At 44.7% G+C, this 16,899-nt stretch overlaps 2 protein-coding genes across 6 annotated transcripts in view; one reads left to right on the top strand and one right to left on the bottom strand.

Annotated features, from left to right (window-relative positions):
- Positions 1-528: 528 nt before the first annotated feature.
- On the bottom strand, positions 529-12,387 carry Smim19 (small integral membrane protein 19). Of its 5 annotated transcripts, XM_041673634.1 has the most exons (5): positions 11,819-12,242; positions 10,090-10,330; positions 8,900-9,035; positions 6,529-6,653; positions 529-1,293 (listed from the first exon to the last, which is right to left on the bottom strand). In XM_041673634.1, the coding sequence occupies exons 3-5, from the start codon at positions 9,028-9,030 to the stop codon at positions 1,229-1,231; spliced, it is 321 nt and encodes a 106-aa protein (XP_041529568.1). In that variant the 5' UTR covers positions 9,031-9,035; positions 10,090-10,330; positions 11,819-12,242; the 3' UTR covers positions 529-1,228. The 5 variants fall into 5 exon arrangements, with proteins under 5 accessions (XP_041529568.1, XP_041529571.1, XP_041529569.1 ...); XM_041673637.1 differs by lacking the exon at positions 10,090-10,330 and having other exon boundaries at positions 12,104-12,387; XM_041673635.1 differs by lacking the exon at positions 10,090-10,330 and having other exon boundaries at positions 12,154-12,267.
- Slc20a2 (solute carrier family 20 member 2) overlaps positions 12,361-16,899 on the top strand; it is a 91,793-nt gene continuing 87,254 nt past the window's right edge. The window contains exon 1 of the mRNA XM_041673627.1: positions 12,361-12,490. The gene's annotated coding sequence lies outside the window, so the exon portion shown is untranslated. The remainder of the gene's footprint in view (positions 12,491-16,899) is intronic.

Here is a 16,899-nt window from a genome sequence, read left to right as displayed (position 1 = left end):
CCACTTTGACTCTGGGTCTCATTTCCTGTTCTTCCTATTCTTGCCTCTTTTTTCATACTGGACATAAAGAGCAATATGGGGCGGAGTCCCTTGGTTCTATTAATTCCTGCTCAAGTATTGATTTTTGTTCTATCAGGCAATCCACTTGGCAGGAATCAAACTGTAATGTTTGCAGTGGGACACAGCTAAAGCTGCTCAGATTTTGTGTGTGTGTGTTTTAGCCGTTTCTCTCTACCAGGCTCCAGGCAGTCTGCCTTATAGACTCACTCAGGGATCATCCATAGCTCAGTAACATGAGCAGATTGTGACATGTCCCCTTGTGTGGTTTACTTGCTTCCATGCTGTCTGTCTCTCTTCTGGTTTCTCTAGAGACCCTTGCATTCGTCAAGGTAGTGGGATGGTAGCTTTCAGTTTGAGTTCTGCCTCGCTTCCACCATTACCTCCAGCCAGTTTTTACATGACTAAACGTGAAAAGTTAATTTAAAAAATTACCATTCCACTGTAAAGAACAGAACGAGGCAAGACCGCTGGATGTCAACAAAGCTTTAAGAAGTAGAGGGCCTAGACAGTAACATTCAACAGTGATGGAGTTGCCAATGGCAAGACAGACATGTCTCTGTGTTACAGCAGGGCCTCACGGAGCCCCGCGGGGGCAAGGGAAGCATGGATCAGAAACAAAACAAGTTTGGGGACTACAACCAAAGGGAGGTAAATTCAGTACGGGAAGCGTCTAGAACAAGCAGATGGGCTGTGCTTCACGGTGGAGAAGAGAGCGTGAGTTCTAGAGTGTCACACAGGTCGTGAAGCTGAGGTCACAGGCCCAGAATTACACAAGTCAATCTGCTACTGATGCTAACTCATCAGCACAGACCACAACCAAAGAGCAAACCACCTCGGTAGCTAGGATTTCACTCTGGGAAAACATTCTAATTCAAGTGACGTTAACTCCAGGATTCTTGCTTCCGAAGACATGTTCGTACTCTTCGCTGTATCCTGAAGACATCATAGGTCCTCAAGGGAGAGTCCCCATCTCTAGTCACAAGCGTCTTCCTTCTAAGCGACTTTGTTCCTAGAGCCCTAGAGGAAGCAGGGAAAGAGAGCCAAGGCGGGGGTGGGGGTGGGGACTTTATCCGACAAGTGTTCTGAATGCCACTCATCATTAGGAGAGAAAATTTGGAACTTGGTGTCATGCTGCCTCACGATCACGTCTGTTGCTCAGTCTGAAGTTTCACTCCGATGAGAGCTGCACACTGTCTGCTTGGCTTTGTGGCTGTTGATACTCATACTTTCTTGCTATGAAAAAACGATGACAAGAAAGATAAAGAATAAAATAAATACTAGCTAATGTCATTAAACCTGTCATAAAAACCATGTAATGTCATAAAACCATGTAATTAAATCATGATGAATGGTAAGAAATTAGTTTAGAATTAAACAACTGTTTTTCCTTTGGAGGAAGCTATTATATTCTAAGGTCTTCTAATTTTGGCACTATTTATATATACCTGATATTTATAATTATTTAAATATCAGGATCATTCTGAACTTTAAAATACAAAAAATTGAGTAAGTTATTACATTCTTAAAATTTTTCTTCTTTCTTACTCTCTATTGCTACTTTTAAAAAATATATCTTAATTTACATTTTGAGACTTTCATACATACATATATACACATGTATGTAGATGGAGATTGCTTGCTTGTGTCCTGACTGCTCAGACCCAAATAATCACACAGAAACTACATTAATTACAACACTGCTTGGCCTATTAGCTCAGGATTCTTCTTAACTAACTCTAATATCTTAAGTTAACCCATTTCTATTAATCTGTGTATCGGCAGGAGGCTGTGGCTTACTGGTGAGGATCTGGCATCTGTCTCCTTTGGCAGTTACATGGTGTCTCCTTGACTCCGCCTACTCTCTATACCTTCGTTTGGATTTCCCACCTGGCTTTATTCTGCCCTGCTGTAGCCAAAGCAGTTTTATTCATCAGCCAATAAAAGCAAAACATACACAGAAGGACCTCCCACATCACAGCAGACAATGCATTCTGGTCGTAACTTTGCTCCTCCACTCAGCTTCTCCTCTCCCATCACCGCACGTTTCCCTCCACCTTAAGGTCTTCGTTTATTTTTTTAACCCACAAAGTCCAATTCATGCTTTCAGTATGTGCAGGGGAGGGGGGCTGCCCATTGAGCCACAGGTTCCTAATCTGGGATCATTTCCCTGAAAGAACTGACTCTCTACCTTAGCAACCAATGACTTCAGCAGCTCCTCTCTTCATACACCCTTCACCCATCCATCCTGGAACTGTGAGTGGCTTCATCTTGTGCAGGCGCCCACAGTCACTGTGAGTTTGCGTGTGCAACAGCCTGTCACACGTGGCAAACACTGTTTTGCAGCTTTCTTAACCACTAGCTCTTACCATCTTTCCAATCCCCTTCCTTCGTTTATGACCACTGAGCCTTGTGGGAGGGGTTGAGAAAGACATCCCTCCTAGGGCTGCATATGCAACAATAACTTATTTTTGGCACGTTGATATTACCACCTTTTTGTTTTTACTATATTTAACTTAAAAGCCTACAGAAGAAGCTAAACATAGAACTGTCATACGACCCAGCTCTAGCACTCCTGGGCACGAACCCAAAGGAATTTATAACCTACTACAGACACACGTGCCCGTCCATGTTCCCTGCCACTCTACTCACCATGGCTATGAAACACAATCAACCCACGTGTCCATCAACAGACAGGGAAAATGTGGTGCATGCACACAATGGAATGCTACTCAATTGTGAAGAAAAATAAAATCACGAAATCTTCAGGGAAATGGATGGAATTGGAAACCAACTATACTAAATGAGGTAACTCAGACCCAGTAAGACAAATGTCACGTGTTCTCTCAGATGTACAGCCTGGTTTCAAACATTTTGTTTTGTGTGTTTAGCTTGGAGCACACGTAGATGCCAATACACCAGAAAGTCTCGACTGGGCATGATGCATTGAGGACTGGCAGCAAATTCTAGGTAAAACCAAAGTAGACTGATGGACATGTATGGGTATTCTATCGGCACGTATATGTGTGCACTGTGCGTGCAGTGCCTGAGGCAAAAACGGGAAATGAATCCTTTGAAGCTGGAATTACAGAGGGTTGACCACCGAGCTGTCTCCTGGCTCCTAAAAGGGACATCTTTACTGAATAACACATCTCCTGTCACTGCCAAGGCTCAGAGAACATTGCAAAAGAGAAGACAGAAAGACTGTAATAGATGGAGGGCAGGGAGAAGTGCTATACAACACTGTCTTCTGGAAATGACATGAACTCACAGAAGGAGGGACTGTGTGCCCAGGAAGTGCACAAGATCAAACCAACTAAAATTTGTGCATACATGGGGAGACGCTCTCAAGGCCCCGCCCTTCACTGAAGAGCTATTGGTGGTTAATAGCTGCCTGAGGGAGGGAGAAGCATCTTTCTTTGAGGGTGTGGTCACTGAAAGGTTGCTTACACTCCAGTGGATGGTCCTATACCCATGTATATATATATGGTCAGTAGTAAGTGAGCTAACAGGGTTTGTTTTTGTTTTTTAGACGAGAACTTGAGGTTGTGGGGAGAGTGTTGCGGGAGATTTGTGGGAGATGGGGAGGAATGGGAGGAACACATTGTAAGAAATTAGTTACAGTCCATTTTCAGAGACAGGTCTGTTCAGGTCTCACCAGAGAACCCAGATAAGCAGAGGCGTTGGCATCTGCCTTTCCTAGCTGGCAGCTGGCACCTGTGTGTCTGGGGTGAAAAGTTACAGGAAGTCTGCTGTTTCACTGAGCCCATATACAAAGGGAGGAGGGGATTAAAATGCCTCAAGATAGTTATTAGATACAGCTGGGTCTGGAACCAACGGCTGGGGAATCTGGCGAGGGAGTAACGCGAAGGCTCTGGGAAGATTGATCTCTCTAAAGAACTCAACCAATGAGAATTAAAAGGAGCAAAGAACTGCAACTCGGATATAAAAGCCACTGTTTTGTGCCAAATAGGAGCATCAGCGATATTTTCCTTTCTGTATAGGTTGGCTTTAGTTTCTGTGTAACTGAAAATAGATCTGTCTCGCTTTGGTTACTCTGAGACTTCACCATTCTTATTATAAAGCAAGGGTGACTGCTTCTCGCAATCTGGGAGGTGGACATCTTCCAGGACTGCTATATTTGGAAAGAGCAGCCCGAGGTCTGTGTAGAAGATGCATCCTGCCCCACCTTCAGGTGTCCCACTCTGCCAGATCTCGGTCTCTCCCCAACACCTCAAATAAGACCTAAGAGGACTTTTGAGAGAAGTGAGGCTGAGAGTCAACTCGTATGCTCCCCTCACAAGGTGACCAGGAAGACCCAGGTTAAGAGTCCAGGAGAGCCTGTCCTGTTTACAACCTCGTGTTCTACACAATGAAGATTTGGGGTGGCAGCAGGCTGTAGGGGTGTGCACGTCTTGGTGTGCTCTTTCCAATTTCTGGGATAAACACCATGACCAAAAGCAACTTGGGAGGGAAAGGGTCTATTTCAGCTGGCAGTTTATAGTCCATCATAGAGGGAGGTCAAGGCAGGGACCTGGAGGCAGCAGCTGAAACAGAGACCCTTGCCGGTGAATTAACAAAAAGTCAGAATTGATGATCCACTTACACACTGGCTGAAAGGATTTAAAAAAAATAGAAAGGGTTGATGGCTCCATTCCTAACTTCCTTTGTAATTGTAGCAGAAATATTAACTACAGTAGAGTGATACATTATTCTTTCTAAAAGAGTTTTAGCAAAAGCCCATTAAAATAAAATTAACAAATGCCCAAACACAACCACATAATCTAATGCTTTTATATACTAGACCAGACCATCAGTACTATGATAGAGCCAAAACTGTTAGATTAAAAAAGTTAAATAATCCTAAATATAAGACTGATAAGCTTTAAATAAAAGGGAACAAGAAGTTAGGAAGTAAAGCATTATGGTCCATTTCCAGCATGAGGTGCATTTAGAGCTCATCAGTGCACACCAGACAAGCAGAGGCACAAGGCCCATCTTCCCTGTCTAGAGCTGGTGCCTGCTCGTCTAAGAGCTCCAGGGTCACACAAGAGCTGAAACATCCGGCGGCCTGGTACATAACTGAGCCCACATATTAACAGAGGGGCAATCCCGAGCCCCAATATTAAGTAGATGCTGTTCTATGTCCTTTTGTTGAGCCTAATACTTTGTGTCTATAATACCAAAAATAAATGTCTCTCTTGAGATCCAGCATTCTTAGTGTGAGGTAAAGATTACTGTTTCTCCTATGATCTCAAAGAAAGAATTTTTAAAAACTAAAATGAAAAAGAGCAGAATAAAAAACCACACAGCATCTCAAAGGAAAACAAAAAGGAGCTGTCCAGGCTTTCTGCATTTAACTGCAGACAGCAGTCCGCAAGCATGTGAGCTCAGTAAGCTGGTCCCCACCTCTGTGCTGCCTCGCCACACGGAGAACTTACAGTAGACACATATGCAATACTTTACAGAGAGATGATAAAATGAGGGCTTTGTTTGCTCTACAACAGTGTATTGCTTCCTTGATGCTATGGCAAATGCCTAACACAAGCAACTTAAGAAGAGCAGGATTCATTTTGGCGTATGGTCTTAGATACAGTCCACCAGAGCAGGGAATCATGGCAGTACTCCTGGCAAGCAGCTTAGCACGCTGCACCCTCAGTCTGAAACCGAGATGGGCGCTCTACCCAGCCAGCTTTCTCCTTTTTGACTCTGTCCTTGACTTCGGCCCATGTTGTGATGCCATGCTACATTTAGAGGACACCTTCCCACCTCAATGAACCTATTTTAGAGTCTCCTCCAAGACCCACTCAGAGCTTAGTTTCCTGTGTGATTCTAAATTCTATCAAGCTGACAGCTGAGATGAACCTGGCAGTCTAATGTAAGCACCAGCTTGCTTATCCTACTTAATGTGAAGTAGGAACATCTGTGGAAGCCGTACCTTAATATTTTAAATAATGGCATAAAGGGCTTCAATGTACAGCTGATTCTGGATCTGTACATTTTAAAATGTGTTTCTTTTTTCCTGTGTCCATGCTTGCAGTGACCGGTACCACAGGATGTATCAATATTGTTCAAATGTAACTTCTGGTCTTGTACCTTGATCTTGCAAGTTCTGACAGTCATTCTTGCACTACTTTGGTGTTCTGCTGTTTGATCATTTCAATGCCATCCCAAATGAGAAGTACAAAGGAGGAGGAATTAGAAGAGGAAGAAATGGAGGTATCAAATGGTGATTATAATCTCGATTTCTGCAAAACTTATAAGAATATGACCACCTCTCAAGGTTATAGAAGGCCTCAGGCAACAGAAAGGCCAAAGCTTTAATAGCTATAATTTCGGGATAAACCTGCCTTGCTGTGTCTGAAAAAGGTTTAAGTTTCCATAAACAACCATGTTTTATAACCTTTTGCTAACTGAGCTCAATAGATCTATTTAAAACATGTCATCATACAGCTCGGCAAACATACTTACAAATGGAATGCATCTCCAATTGTTGTCTTAAGCGGATTTTGCTCATTGTGTCATAAAAATTGGGCTCTGACAAGGTTTCTTCTGAAGGTGGCACGCTAAATATTCTCATAATTTTCCTTTTATTCCTAAAACACAAAACCAATGCAGATTTGTTTCAAAACTTACATAATTGTCTCACAATCCATTAAAAGCATGGAACAAATTCTTCTTGTGAAATACTCTATTCTTCACTAACATACAAGCTCTCTGTGTAGAGCATGGTATCACAAGGAAGAAAGATGCTCAACACATTATAACATACATAATACTGTATTGCTAAACAATATATCAAAATGAGGCCCTTTCACTGCGATTCCCGCTAACTCCTAGGGAAAGTGGCACATCAAAAACAGCAGTATATCAACAAGGAAGCATGTCATCTTCCCTCTCTTTCGCAATATCCAGCTAACGACAAATCGTTGCCGTGGGGAATATTCCGGATGTCAGCAGACCTTAGTTTGGGAAAGCCATGGATAAAAATGTTCTTTAATGACATAGTTCCAGTGGGATTTTAGAAGCGAGAGCAGCGCATCTCTGCTTTTAAAATAAAAGTGGGAAGGAGGCGGCAGCTCTTTTAGAGAAAAGTTGTCACATGCAAGTGGATCTGTGATGACATGTGGCACCTTCTCGCACCCATACCTGGCAGTGCAGCCACTGAGAGGGGGCTGCTTGGCATGCAAGGGCAAGTATGAGTAGGTGGAGTGGACCCAAGTCCAAACAGAAATCATTTCCGGACTATTAGTTATCATAAACTACTTAATAACTTCTTAAATCCTCAGTAGAGAATTCCTGAAATATATACCTACCAGTAAAATACTGCTTTTCCTCTTTCAAATACACACACTAGCCATCATCGTCATTATCACCACCACCACCATCACCACCATCACCTTCACCACCACCACCACCACCACCATCACCACCATCACCTTCACCACCACCATCACCTTCACCACCACCACCACCACCACCACCACCACCACCACCTTCACCACCACCACCTTCACCACCATCACCACCATCACCTTCACCACCACCACCTTCACCACCTTCACCACCATCACCGTCACCACCACCGTCACCACAATCCACTGCCAACATCAGGATCATCACCATCACCACCACCATCATCACTACCACCAACACCATCATCATTAATTCTATCACTGTTCTGCTGAATTTGGGGGCAGGAAACTAAGAAGAGTTAAAAAAGTACATTTAAATTAAGCTACACCAAAAATGAAGGCAGAAAAATGTCTATTAGGAATTTGGACCACATGGCATATCAATGACACAAAGATAAAAAGACAAGCTCCTTGTTCTCCAGGAGCTGACATTTTTATAAGAACAGAGATGTGGTGTGCTGGTTTCTTGTCAATGTTATCTAGCTGGAGTCATCTGCGAAGACAGAACCTCAGCTGAGGGATTGCCTCTATCCGACTGGTGTGCAGGAAAGTCTGTGAGATATTTTCTGGATTCATGACTCTGGTGTGAGGGCTGAGTTCACTGCGGGTGGGTGGTCTCAGGTTGTATTCAAAAACAAACTGGCAAAGCATGGAGAAGGAGCCACAAGCAACACTCCTCCATGGTCTCTGCTTCAGTGTCTGCCTCTAGGTTCCCATCTTGAGTTCCTGTACTAACTTTCTCAAGGAGAACCGTGGCCTGTACGCTGACAAACTCTTTGTTCTGCAAGTCACTTTTGGCCATGGTCTTTATCACAGCAATAGGAAGCAACTAGTACAGTGCCATGCCTAAGAGTCAAGGAGGAGGTCAACAGGTCAACAAGGAGAAGGTGGACAGAGTTGGCTGACTACTGGGCGGTAAGTGTGTTTGCATTCCGGACGCTTGAACTGAAAATACTTTAAAGTATGTTCAATGCAGGGGACACGTATTAATGCTGGTGATGAAGTCAGGCTACTTTAGAAGTGATAGCAACCAGACTTTAGAGCAGCGGGTCCTGTCACACAGAACTGAATTGGAAAGGATTTCCAGATCAAGTCTCAGTTGCCAATGCCTGTGTAGACAACACCTTTCAGTCCGGGAACACAATTTCTGAAGAAATATATATTTGTTTGTTTGGTTTTTTTTCAAGACAGGGTTTCTTTGTGTAGCTTTGGAGCCTGTCTTGGCACTTGCTCTGTAGACTAGGCTGGCTTCGAACTCACAAAAATCCACCTGACTCTGCCTCCCAAGTGCTGGGATTAAAGGCGTGCGCCACCACCGCCCAGCTCTGAAGAAATATTTTTATGCTTTTAACAAACCAACAAAAACAAATCTCATCATAACACTTTAAATCTCGTAAATGCTGGGTATCCTCTCTGCCCTTATTTACCTCTTGGCGTACATGAAGAGGCCAAAGCTAACAAGGATCACTATCAAGTATACATTGGTGGCTTCGTTCCACGCTTCATGGACCGTGTAGTCAATAGAATCGTCACCCATCACGCCATAACTTCCAGCCATGGGGTCTGTAAGGGAAAGGAAGGCGACTGAGACGTGGCCACCAACCATTGTTGCATGGCCCAGCTAAGAATGATTTTACACTCGGAAAGAGGCACCGGACATTCATTCTTTGCATTTGTTTTTGGGGGTGCTGGGGACCAAACCCAGGTCACAGATAAGCATGCTCTCTCCCCTGAACTACCCTGCAGTCCCTAAGTAGGCACATTATGATCCTAAATGTGCTTCAGTTTCCTCACTATTTATGAAACCTAAAATATATTTTTAGTTTGGTTCTTAAAGGAAAAGGGATACTGAGCCCAGATATTGGTCATAAAGATACAAAACACATATTTTGCCCATTTTTAATTTTGAAATATTACAAGCCTTACATAAATGTTAAAATGTAGGATAAAAATACTGCTAAAAGAATTGAATGTAAAATGGTACTGCAGTTTTCAAACTGTAGCTGTTATTGAGATGAAAACACGGAACCCTTCGAAACACAGAGCCAGACCATGGGTAGGAGTCTTAGCAGGCCGGTCTCTCTATGACAACAAGCCAAAGATACATGACCGCATTAACTGCGATTCATGCGCCTCCCAACATGCCTGCACACTGGAGCCGTGCCAAGCTGTGCCCATTTGTCAAACTAGGCTAAAAGAAGCTATGAGACAAAACGTTACGTTGCTCCTTATTCGTAATCATGCATTCTTTGGACATTCCCACAGAAAGCTGGACTGATAATCACAAATGTATCAGGCAGCAAGTAAGAGAATAAGGGCTTCTTCTCTGTGTGTGAGAACTAAATTTATCCTTAAGAACAAGGTTCTTCCCTTGTGTTGAACAGAAAAGGAGTCTGGGTTAAATGACATAAAATATGAAAGCAATTCAGAAGTGTTTTAGAGAGTCTACAAAAACGAGCAAATGGCAGGTGACAAGCCTAATGCAGTATCTCACAGGCATGTTTTAGCCCAAGGAAAGAAATGCCTGAAATGTCTGAGACATTATTTACAAAGCATTTGTGTCTTTTGTTTCTGCTTCAACAATAAAGGTGATGCAGAGATTCTTCTACAGAAATACCTTGCAGTCTATTCTGTGAGCTATGCAGATGCCATTAAGGCTGTTTCCCTTGGCAGGCTAATTAGCCTGTATTTCCTTTCTTCCCACTTGTCCATATAAAATACAGGATGAAGTCCCAGGAAAGAGTTGCTCTGAGCCAGGTGGCGTGTGTTCAATCTGGAGTTTTTGCCAGATGTATGGAGACCTATCGCGCTCATCTGGAGTAGAGTGGACAACACAAACAGACCTCCGGTTTCAACTCCTGACATTGGAGACAACAGGAAGTTCATGTACTGGGGTCTGATGGATACAAACACACGTCTTGTGAAAATATTTTGGTCAAGGAACAATAAAGAGGATTTCTTTATAAAAGACTTAAAACATTAAGATCTAAATAGGAGGGTAGCGCTTACTAAATACTAATGATTAATGCTATGGGCTTTTGGTTGAGTGGAAGGAACAGGAGTAGTCAGGTACTCAACTCTTAGTTTTTAAAATTCAATTCCAGGGGGTTCTCTGATTTTTTTGATTTATAGTAAATAATCAAGTCTGTTTTAGATGCAGAGACTTCTGGAGGACCAAACACTACAACTGCCCTTACTGTGTGTCATTTTGACCACTGTAAACGCCACGATGCTGACACAGCAATAACCATGACGCTGTTTTGGAAGAAAGGAAGTTTTAAGTGTCTGGCTGGAGGTGCTAGAGGGAGCTCAGCCAGTCATGCAGCAACAGTAGAGTACTCAGAATCAGGAGTGAATAAATTAGGGAAGAAACGGGTTAAGGCAGCAATGGCCACTGGATACGGAGTGAGTGCCATTTATTTATCTGTCAAATTAACAAAGTGCTTCTCAAATGCCCATTGGATCTGAACCAGATTAATTTTTTGCTACAACTTCTGACAGAACGTTGTCCATGTGCCACGGAGTGAATGACGCACTCCTATCCAGAGCCTGGCTTCTTCCTACTAGGCCACTCTATAATTGTATCTAGAAAAAAGTTTTCTGACGACTGCTGATCCGGAGGGGCAAAGGGTAAACCTGAGATACAGGACACTTAATATAAAACATCAGTACTCTGCAATAACACTGCTCCTCCATGGGTCCTGGGAGGGATGAATGGCCTTAGACCTGCAGCTATGGAAGACTAGCAAGGAAGGCAGGCCTCTCCTGCTAGCCCTGACACGATCAAGAGCATGCTCCGGAAGACAACGGGGAATGGAGAGACCGAGTCGCTGGGCAGACAAGGTACTTTGACCAGCCCGCCCACACACTAGGTGTAGTCTAACCAAGTGTGCGCAAACGCACCCTTCATCCTCGGTCTAAATAACGTGTCCAGGGGTTCATTTCTATCAACTTAGTGGTCCAGTACTGGGGATGACAGTCAGAGCTCTTTCGAGAAAACTGACTCCTTCCCACGGTTGTCCTGGGAACTAATGCTTGCATTATCGTTTCAGTAGGAAGATAAATGAGTGAAAGAAGTCGCAAGTGAGCATGAGCATTCAGAGACAGCGCCGTCAAAAATGCATCCACGAGGATTTAGTTTAAGGCTGACCTACTTTTAGGTGAAAAGCCCTTTTCTGGTCATCATGAGACATTATCTTAAGTTTTTAAATTTGTCTCCACCGTTCTAGACGTGGGCATTACTTGCCATCATGCCTAGAATGTTATTTTGGTCTCTCGTCTGGAACATTTGTTATTTTCCCACAGAAACGGAGCTTAAACACCATTTCTAACAACAAAATCCAAACCTTGTGAAGGGAAGACTCTTGCTCCTGGTTCTCTGAGACACTATGGGGTTTGAGGTCCTGAAGCGGAAGGGGACACGCTCACAGACCTTCACCCTTTCCCAGAGGAAGGAGGACATCTGAGATCTGAGGACTGGGCAGTTCACACCCGAATTATACTGTATGCAACCAGCCTGCTTGGAGACACTGCAACTCTGTAACAGGTGACAGTGGTGGATCTGTCACCCCAAGGCCACACGGGCTCAGGAAGGAAGGGACAGAGGCGGCACAGAGATCCGACGCCCAAACCTGGCCTCCTCCAGCCGCGTCCCCTATGCAATCCGCTCCCGGTGACATACAGGACGGTCCTCTCCCGACAGGCCGTCCAACGTTCCAGTCGTCCCGTCGCCGCGGAGACCCAAGACCGGGTCTGACCCGCAGCCCCGCGACCGGGACCGGACGGGGCGGGGCCGGCTGGCCGGGGCGGGGCGGTGACGCGGGTCGCGCGCGCGGGCGGGCGAGCGCTCAGCGGGCTCCGGAGGTGCGGAGGCCGCCGCGCCGCTCGGCTCCGCTCGGCTCCGCTCCGGCTGTTCCGGGAGTCGGGCGGGGAGCGCGGGCCGAGACTCAGCGGACCGGACGACCTCTCCTTCGTCACTTCCTGCCGGCCCGCGGTTTCCGGAGGGAACGAGAAGCCAGGTTTTGTTATTGGTTTTTCTTCCTTCCCTCCCTCTCTCGGGATGCGAGCCCGACGCCGCCGCCGCGGCGGTGGCCCGGGTGCCGCCTCTGGCGAGAGCGGAGCGGGCCGTCCGTGCGAGCCGCGGCCCGGGTCGGCGCGGGCGGGCGGGAAGCGGCGGGCTCAGGCCCTCGGCGGTGGGGCGGTCGCGGGGTGTCTGCGCGTGCTCCGGAGACGAAGCTGCTGCTCGGTCTCCTCATCTTCCCCGCTGCGAGCCCAAGGCGATCGAAGTGTTCTTAACGCTGGAAGTGGCCCTGGCGCCCTCTCGTTCTTGGCTTGAATGGCTAGGGTGTATTTTTTTTAAAAGGGAGGGAGGAAATAAAAAGAACTCTGCGTAGCGACTTGACCGAGAACGTTTCCCAGCGTGAGGCAGGTGATGAGTGTGTGTGGCATAGCAGTTTCGCCATTAAACCGATCAGTCCCCAGGTTAGTCCTGGCCATGCAAATAAAGCGGCCCATTGTCCACGTGTTTAAGGGCTTAGCTGTTCCAGCGGGGCAAGTTCTCCTGGATCAACTGATTTCTAGTTATAATTCGTGCTCTCATTGTAGCGGTTCTGTTGAATTGGTATGCACAGATAAGATCAAATAATTAATACTGTAACTTTCAGCAAGTTGTCTTGCCTCTTCCAAACTCACCTTTCCCTAGATACAGTAACATAGCAACATTTTTTGTAGTATCAGTATATCTGCATTTACATATACAAGCAGTCATGTACATAATTTTTAACCATTTAGTTTGAGTTTAAAGTTAGAAAAAATTAGAAAGGATAACTGTGCTGTTTGCTGCGTGTTTGCCAGGACAGTGCCAGACGTTCATAGATGTTTTAAATCAGTCCGTTTTCAAGGGTAACTTTTTGCCTAAGCATAGAATGGCCACAGTTTTTCTACACGTGAGTTTGATTCGAATGCATCACCATATAGAATGTCTACACTAAATAATTGTTTCTTCTGTGAAAATCAGGGTGTTTGTTGGTCACATAAAGAATCTCAGCAAGTTAGTGTGACTTTAAAAAGTTTATAGGATTGCAGTTAATCCCGTTGGGTATTAAACAGTTTACAAAGCCGTGTGGTTCTTACTTATCCAAGTGCCCATTGCACAGTATGGCCAGAAAATGAACAAGCTAGGGTGTACATCAGGCAAAGGTACCAAGAGCCAGAGCGACCCTTACTCAAAGAGTCCTTTGTATTTCATAGTACAGTTCCTAACTTAGGGCAAAAGAGTGACAAGATTATCTTTCCAACACCAAGCTAAGAAAACAGTGAGCAGGCTGTTAGATTTTTGGAGTGTCTCTTGTTTCTTTTTCTTTTTAGATAGGGTCTCACTATGTATCCCTGGCTAGCCTGGATCTGTGTAGACCAGGATAGCCCTGGACTTGAGAGACCTCCTCACCTCTGCCTTCTGAGTGCTGGGATCAGAAGTGTGCACCACCGCACTCAGCTAGGCATGTCAGGGTTTCTCTGAGCATTCGAATATTAAGAATGTTAGATTTTCTATATTGTAGGTGGTTGTAAAAATCGTATGTGCCTAGCTGGGCAGTGGTGGCTCATGCCTTTAATCCCAGCACTGGGGAGGCAGAGGTAGGCGGATCTCTGAATTCAGGGCCAGCCTCGTGTACAGAGTGAGTTCCATGGAAAAACGTTTTATGTGCCTAACTTTTTAATTTGGGTTTAAGTATCTTTAAACACATATTCAGTATTCTCTCCAGTATAAGATTAGAATATGTTTATAAATTTTAATGATTTATGTAGCCATAACAGTTCAAAACTGACTTGTGAGGGTGATGGTAGAGTCTTGCATCAGGAGAGGAGACGCGGCTGGGGCGATTAGACTGAGGGAAGTGGTTGGAAGCCTGTGCTTGAGGGTAAATTAACATACTGGAACTTATCAGAAAATTCCATTAGTGTGTCATCAGGAAGAAATGGAAGTTGGGAAAGCTTTGTTAGTTGGTATTTACCAAAGGGTTCCTTTCTTTACTTGTGGACGGATGTCCTTGGGGGAGGGACAGAGGGAGGTATGGGGGAGGGGGGTGGGAGAAGGATGCAAGTTGTCTTTGTAGTGAATTCTTTTCTGTGTGACTAATTCTTGCTACCACGTAGGTGCCTCTTCAAGCACTTTGCAAGCTTTGAGATTTGGGGGCCGGTCATTGGTAGATGAAAGGAAGAAAAAGGGAAGAAGAGATGGTAGTGTTAAGGAATCCCCCAGACAGACAACGGAATAGGCAAGGCCTTAGTAGGCTTTCTTGTGGGCAAAATTTTAGCAATATGAGCAAAACCTATCCCAGTAAGAGTGACAATGAAATTTGTAAATGTCTCATGTCATTTGTATCAAAAACTACAGACTGTTCCCTTAATATAATCTATACACAATTGGATAGATTTATAATGTAATGCAATACATGAAAAATTACTGAATTATTCCCATCAGCCATTTCTGTGCATATGTGTACAACCTGGTGAAGTTGTAGGGACTGGCACAGTCTCCTCAGCTCCTGGCCATAAGTCATCCGAGACATAACCGGAAGCCAGGCCTGTCTCATTCATCACTTCAAAACTTGGCTCTCAGTGTAAAAATTTGCCTAGAATGCTTGGAACCCTGGGTCCTATCCCCGACATTGCCAAAACTCAGTGGAAAACTTGTCTCAGGTATGAGTGCCCTTTAGCCCACAGACAGCAAGCCAGTTTCTGCTGTGAGTTAGTTGGTGATTATCTCCAGGGCCTAGAACAGAGCCTGGCCAGAAAAAGCAATTATGGAATAAACATTGTGCCAGATAGATCAGTTTCCTTTTGTTTAGGTCCTTCCTGCCCTTATGTGTGGGGCTCCTCCAGCCTCACCTCTGTAATCGAACCCCACTCCTCTTTGTGTGTCGTTTACACAGTGCCCTTTGGAGTCTCATTTTTCCCTTCCTTCCTTCCTTTTCTTTCTTTTTCTCTTTGTTTTGTTGTTGTTGCTGCTGTTTTGAGACAGGGTGTCTCTGTGTAACAACAGTCTTGACTGTCCTGGAACTTGTTATGTAGACCAGGCTGGCCTCGAACTCGCTGAGCTCTGCCTGCCTTTGCCTCTCAGGTGCTGGAATTAAAGGCGTGCGCCACCTCCTCCTGGCTGGTGTTAAATCTTCATGGCTTATGTTGGTACTTTAGTGTCTCGTGTAGTCTGTTTCCTCACTTCAGATACAATATATTTTAAGGCTGTACCTATTTATACAGCACTGTTTTCAGAATTGCCTCAGCATCAGGTATGTCTATACAGAGTTGGCTTGTCTGGCTATGGAGTAAATACTAGTTATCATGGGAAAACATCAACTATATCTTGAACCATTGGTAACATATTAGTTGGGCAAACTTTGTGCACACTTAGGAAACAATGTAAAAACTTAGTGCCAAAAAATAATGAAGAGTAATATTTGTCCAATGCTAAAAATGTGCCAGCCGGTGTCCCTGTCCCCTCTCGTTCATTTGTGTCTCAACAACCTTTTGCAGAAGGTAGTTATAATCTATTTTTCAAGGAAGGAAATGGATGCGCAGCAAAGCTTTCTTACCCAAGATTATGATGTGCAAATTAAATAGAATAGGTAGTCTGGCTCCCGGGCCAGCCAAGCTTCTCTCCCGAGTTGGCTTATTTCTAGTGTGTGTGTGGGGGTCAGTTTGCCAGTGCACAGAGGCCAGAGAAGATGTCAGATGGCTGCCTTGTTCCCTGGAGACAGGGTCTCTCCCTGAACCTGGAGCTGTGTTGGTGCCTAGCAAGCCCCAGAGTTCCCACACAACAGGGATTTTTATGTTGGTGCTAGGGACCAGAACTCATGTTTATGTAACACTGAGCCCATCTCTCCAGCTTGGGAGGTTTACTTTATAATTTGAACAATCTAAAAACAAAACGCTATTTTTGCAGTTATAAAAGGTGCTCTTGAGGAGGGTCAGGGGTGACTGGAGAAATGGCTCCATGATTAAAAGCTCTTGCTGCTCCGGTGGAAGATCTGAATTTGGTTCTCGGCACCCACTTGGCAGCTTATACCCATCCATCATAACTCCAGTTTCAGGGGAGCCAATCTCCTCTTCTGTCTGCCATGGCACCAGGCATGCATGTGGTGCACATCCACACATGCACAGAAACAACTACATATATTAAATAAATAAAATAGATGTTCCTCTATTAATTAATTAGTTAATTATTGTGGTGCTGGTGATCAGAGCCTCGTGCATGCTAAAGGAGTGATCTGTCACTCTCCATTCCAACCCTAAAGATGTTCTAAAAATTTCAGCAGGTAAAAAGATGCTTGCCAGCAAACCTGTTTCCGTGAGTTCTATTCCTGGGACTCTGTGAGTGGAAAGAGAGTACTAACTCCCAAAGGTTGTCTTCTGACCTATACATGAACAC

This window comes from Microtus oregoni, unplaced genomic scaffold, assembly GCF_018167655.1.
Source record: "Microtus oregoni isolate MIOR12 unplaced genomic scaffold, Mior012 000024F_ref0000369, whole genome shotgun sequence".
Lineage (NCBI taxonomy): Eukaryota > Metazoa > Chordata > Mammalia > Rodentia > Cricetidae > Microtus > Microtus oregoni.
Note: the sequence above shows the minus strand (reverse complement) of the source record. Positions and strands in the feature narration are given on the sequence as shown.

Excerpts from the sequence above, each read along its gene's own strand:
- Smim19 (XM_041673637.1), bottom strand. The coding sequence starts at position 9,030 with ATGGCTGGAAGTTATGGCGTGATGGGTGACGATTCTATTGACTACACG. Across the intron at positions 6,654-8,899 it reads CTCTTCATGTACGCCAAGAG|GAATAAAAGGAAAATTATGA; the intron begins GTAAATAAGGGC and ends TTTGTGTTTTAG. Across the intron at positions 1,294-6,528 it reads ATTGGAGATGCATTCCATTT|CAAGAAAGTATGAGTATCAA; the intron begins GTAAGTATGTTT and ends GTTTTTTCATAG.